This window comes from Pan troglodytes, chromosome 6 (genome assembly GCF_028858775.2).
Source record: "Pan troglodytes isolate AG18354 chromosome 6, NHGRI_mPanTro3-v2.0_pri, whole genome shotgun sequence".
NCBI classification, from domain to species: Eukaryota; Metazoa; Chordata; class Mammalia; order Primates; family Hominidae; genus Pan; species Pan troglodytes.
In genome coordinates, this window is record NC_072404.2 from 159,203,846 (window position 1) to 159,207,981 (window position 4,136).

Genomic DNA, 4,136 nt, shown 5'->3' on the forward strand with positions numbered 1-4,136 from the left:
TTATTGCCACACTATTCACAATAGCAAAGACTTGGAACCAACCCAAATGCCCATCCATGATTGACTGGATAAAGAAAATATGGCACATATACACCATGGAATACTATTCAGCCATAAAATAAATGACTTCATGTTCTTTGCAGGGACATGGATGAAGCTGGAAACCATCATTCTCAGCAAACTAACACAGGAACATAAAACCAAACACCACATGTTCTCACTCATAAGTGGGAGTTGGACAATGAGAACACATGGACACAGGGAGGGGAACATCACACACCAGGGCCTATCAAGGGATGAGGGGCTAGGGGAGGGATAGCATTAGGAGAAATAGCGAATGTAGATGACGGGTTGATGGGTGCAGCAAACCACCATGGCATGTGTATACCTATGAAACAAACTTGCACGTTCTGCACATGTACCCAAGAACTTAAAGTATAATAAAAAAAGAAAAAAAAGTTATTATTACGGTTACTCAACAGCTTCTGTTTTTTCTGACTCTCTCCACAGATTAATAATCCTTGAATATTTTAATGGGAACAGATAACCAGACCTGGGTGAGTGAATTTATTCTCCTCGGCCTGTCCAGTGACTGGGACACTCAGGTCTCCCTCTTTGTCCTGTTCTTGGTCATGTACGTGGTGACCGTGCTGGGGAACTGTCTCATTGTCCTTCTGATCAGACTGGACAGCCGACTCCACACTCCCATGTATTTCTTTCTCACCAACCTCTCCCTTGTTGATGTCTCCTATGCCACAAGCATAGTCCCTCAGCTGCTGGCACATTTTCTTGCAGAACATAAAGCCATCCCATTCCAGAGCTGTGCAGCCCAGTTATTTTTCTCCCTGGCCTTGGGTGGGATTGAGTTTATTCTCCTGGCGGTGATGGCCTATGACCGCTATGTGGCTGTGTGTGACCCCCTGCGATACTCGGCCATCATGCATGCAGCGCTGTGTGCTAGGTTGGCTGTCACATCCTGGGTCACTGGATCCATTAACTCTCTCGTGCATACCACCATCACCTTTCAGCTGCCCACGTGCACAAACAAGTTTATTGATCATATATCCTGTGAAATTCTAGCTGTGATCAGGCTGGCTTGTGTGGACACCTCCTCCAACGAGGTCACCATCATGGTGTCTAGCATTGTTCTTCTGATGACACCCTTCTGCCTGGTTCTTTTGTCCTACATCCAGATCATCTCCACCATCCTAAAGATCCAGTCCAGAGAAGGAAGGAGGAAAGCCTTCCAAACATGTGCATCTCACCTCACAGTGGTTGCCCTGTGTTATGGCGTGGCCATTTTCACTTACATCCAGCCCCACTCCAGTCCCTCTGTCCTTCAGGAGAAGTTGATCTCTCTCTTTTATGCCATTTTGACACCAATGCTGAACCCTATGATTTACAGTCTAAGAAATAAAGAGGTGAAGGGGGCCTGGAAGAAACTATTTTGGAAATTCTCTGGGTTAACATCAAAGCTGGCAATTTGACTCGTCAAGATGACTTAGAGAAAACAGCTTTGCCTCAGTGTTCTCCACCCAACTTAGATCTGACAGGCATAAACTATGTTTATGTTGCCGTGGCAACCAGGAAGGAGATGACATAGCAGGTACTGTGGACGTTATGTAGGAGGGTGAGTGGTTGAGTCGGGGAGTGAGATGGGGGGTATTTTTATGTCATAGCAGCATGATTAGTGGAGTATGGCACTGCCCCCTTAGACCTGCCACATTTATTTAGTCTCCATTTCTTTGTCTTGATAGTAATTGGAAGAAACTGTACCATATTATTGTACAGTTATTATTGTATTATTGTATTACTGGGTTTGTTACATTGTTTGTAATCATGGACCTATTCCTAGATCTTACACTGAATAACTGGTTATTTTTCCATATTTCAGAAAGGTTATATTTTGGGTCACATGCATTTTCACAATTGAAATCTTGCTCACAATAACACATGATGTAAATAGCCACATGCATTACATTTGTGATTCATGGAGAAACGTCAGTTAAATATCTTGTTTCACCCTGATCACAATATAACCAAGGGTTGCTTGTACACAATGACAGTATTGGCTAAGGAAAAGCTGAGACTCATTAACTGCTAAATAGTGAATGCAAAATTTTGCAAGAAAATTATTGCATATGCATGTGATCTCATTTAAAAGCCTAAAGCAGTCTAATCTCTGAAAAGTCAAGAAACACTTTATCTGAAATTTTGGAAAGAAAATAAATAAAGAAACAATCAGATAGATGTATAAAATACCAATAGATGTAGTTAATATAAATAGATGTAGTTAATTTCAGAAAAACAGATTCCTTGGACAAGCCAATGAATAACAATATGGCTTTAATATGAATTTTTGAAAATTAGGATCAGCCAGTCTGCTGTGTAGAAGTCACCCTTATGTCCTTTTTAAGAGCCTTCTCCTACCCCAACTCACACACATGCAATAAGGCCCTATTCAACCTTTGTAAATCTAGTGAGCTGGGATTTCTGAGAGTGTAACTCACCTTTGGTGAAAAACCTAAATGTGGTAAAAAAAGAAAAAAAAAGTGGGAAAAAATACTTGAACAGAGGACAGGAAAGAAGAAGAAAGAGAAAAATATATAATGATAATGGGTCTCTTTACTTGCTTAAAGAGTCTCAAAAGGGGGACCCTCCTTGCCTTTGTGTCTTTGTTAGCTCATTTGATTTGCAGTTTTTTCATTTATGAACACATCACACAATCTCAGAGTCAAAACAAAATTGAAGGCTCATACGTTCCAAAATCCATTTGACATGTCAATTTTACTATAAGATTGAACTATTTCTAAATTTTGTGAGATAGGCAGATATCCTAAAAGGAGTCAATGATACTGGACAGAATTTTTGTTGGTATTAATTCAATAAATATTAATGGAGTTTCTTTTAATGTGTGACAATGAATGATTGTGACACTACACTCAGTAAGATACAGTTCTTGCAATCAAGGATATGACCACATAGTAGGAAATACAGACAATGAAGCAATTATAATGCAGTGAGATAGATGTTACAATGGGAGTAAGCCCAAGGGCTTGTAGGAGTCAACTGGCATGATTTCGGAGGACTTGGTATATGATGGAAGCCTTGGACTAAGATCTGAAAGCTGAGAACATGTTATCCAGATGACAAACAACCTGACCAAAGAATAACCTATGCAAAAAGCTAGGAGAAAGCATGGAACTACAAGAATGTCTGGAAGCTGCAATTTTGGGCAGAGGAGAGGGACAGACATGAGGTTGACCCAGCAATCCCATTGCTAAGATGTTTCCAAAGGAAGTCATTATATGAAAAAGACACTTGCACACGAATGTTTATAGCAGCACAGTTCACAATTGCAAAGATGTGGAGCCAACCTAAGTACCCATTGACTAATGAGTGGATGAAGAAAATGTGGTATATAAACACCATGGAATATTACTCAGCCATTAAAAGGAATGAAATAATGTCTTTTGCAGCAAATTGGATAGAGCTGGAAGCCATTTTTCTAAGTGAAGTAACAGGAGTTGAAAATGAAAAACTGCATGTTCTGGCTTGGAAGTGGGAGCTAAGCTATGAGTACACAAAGGCAAACAGAATGACATCATGGACTTTAGAGACTCAGAAAGAGGAGGGTGGAAAGTGGTCTAGGGATAAAAAACTGCACATTAGGTACAATGTACATTACTAGAATGTACAGTACAGAATTCACTACTACGTAATTCATCCATGTAACAAAAAAAAACCTGTACCTCAAAAGCCCAAAAGCTATTGAAATTATTTATTTATTTATTTATTTATTTATTTATTTATTTATTTATTTTTGAGACAGAGTCTCACTCAGTCACCCAGGCTGGAGTGCAGTGGTGTGATCTCGGCTCACTGCAAGCTCTGCCTCCTGGGTTCACGCCATTCTCCTGCCTCAGCCTCCCGAGTAGCTGGGATTACAGGCGCCCGTCACCACGCCCAGCTAATTTTTTGTATTTTGAGGAGAGACGGGACTTCACTGTGTTAACCAGGATGGTCTCGATCTCCTGACATGATCCCCCTGCCTCAGCCTCCCAAAGTGCTGGGATTACAGGCATGAGCCACTGCGCCTGGCCGAAATAAAAAAAAAAATTTAAGAAAAATTGTAG

At 40.6% G+C, this 4,136-nt stretch overlaps 1 protein-coding gene across 1 annotated transcript; it reads left to right on the forward strand.

The window, feature by feature from the left end:
• The first annotated feature begins 533 nt into the window (after positions 1 to 533).
• On the forward strand, positions 534 to 1,487 carry LOC472568 (olfactory receptor 2F1-like). Its single transcript, XM_016958335.4, has one exon. The coding sequence runs from the start codon at positions 534 to 536 to the stop codon at positions 1,485 to 1,487; it is 954 nt and encodes a 317-aa protein (XP_016813824.3).
• Positions 1,488 to 4,136: the final 2,649 nt, after the last annotated feature.

What these genes read in the sequence shown, in the direction of transcription:
- LOC472568 (XM_016958335.4), top strand. Translation starts at nt 534, where the DNA reads ATGGGAACAGATAACCAGACCTGGGTGAGTGAATTTATTCTCCTCGGC.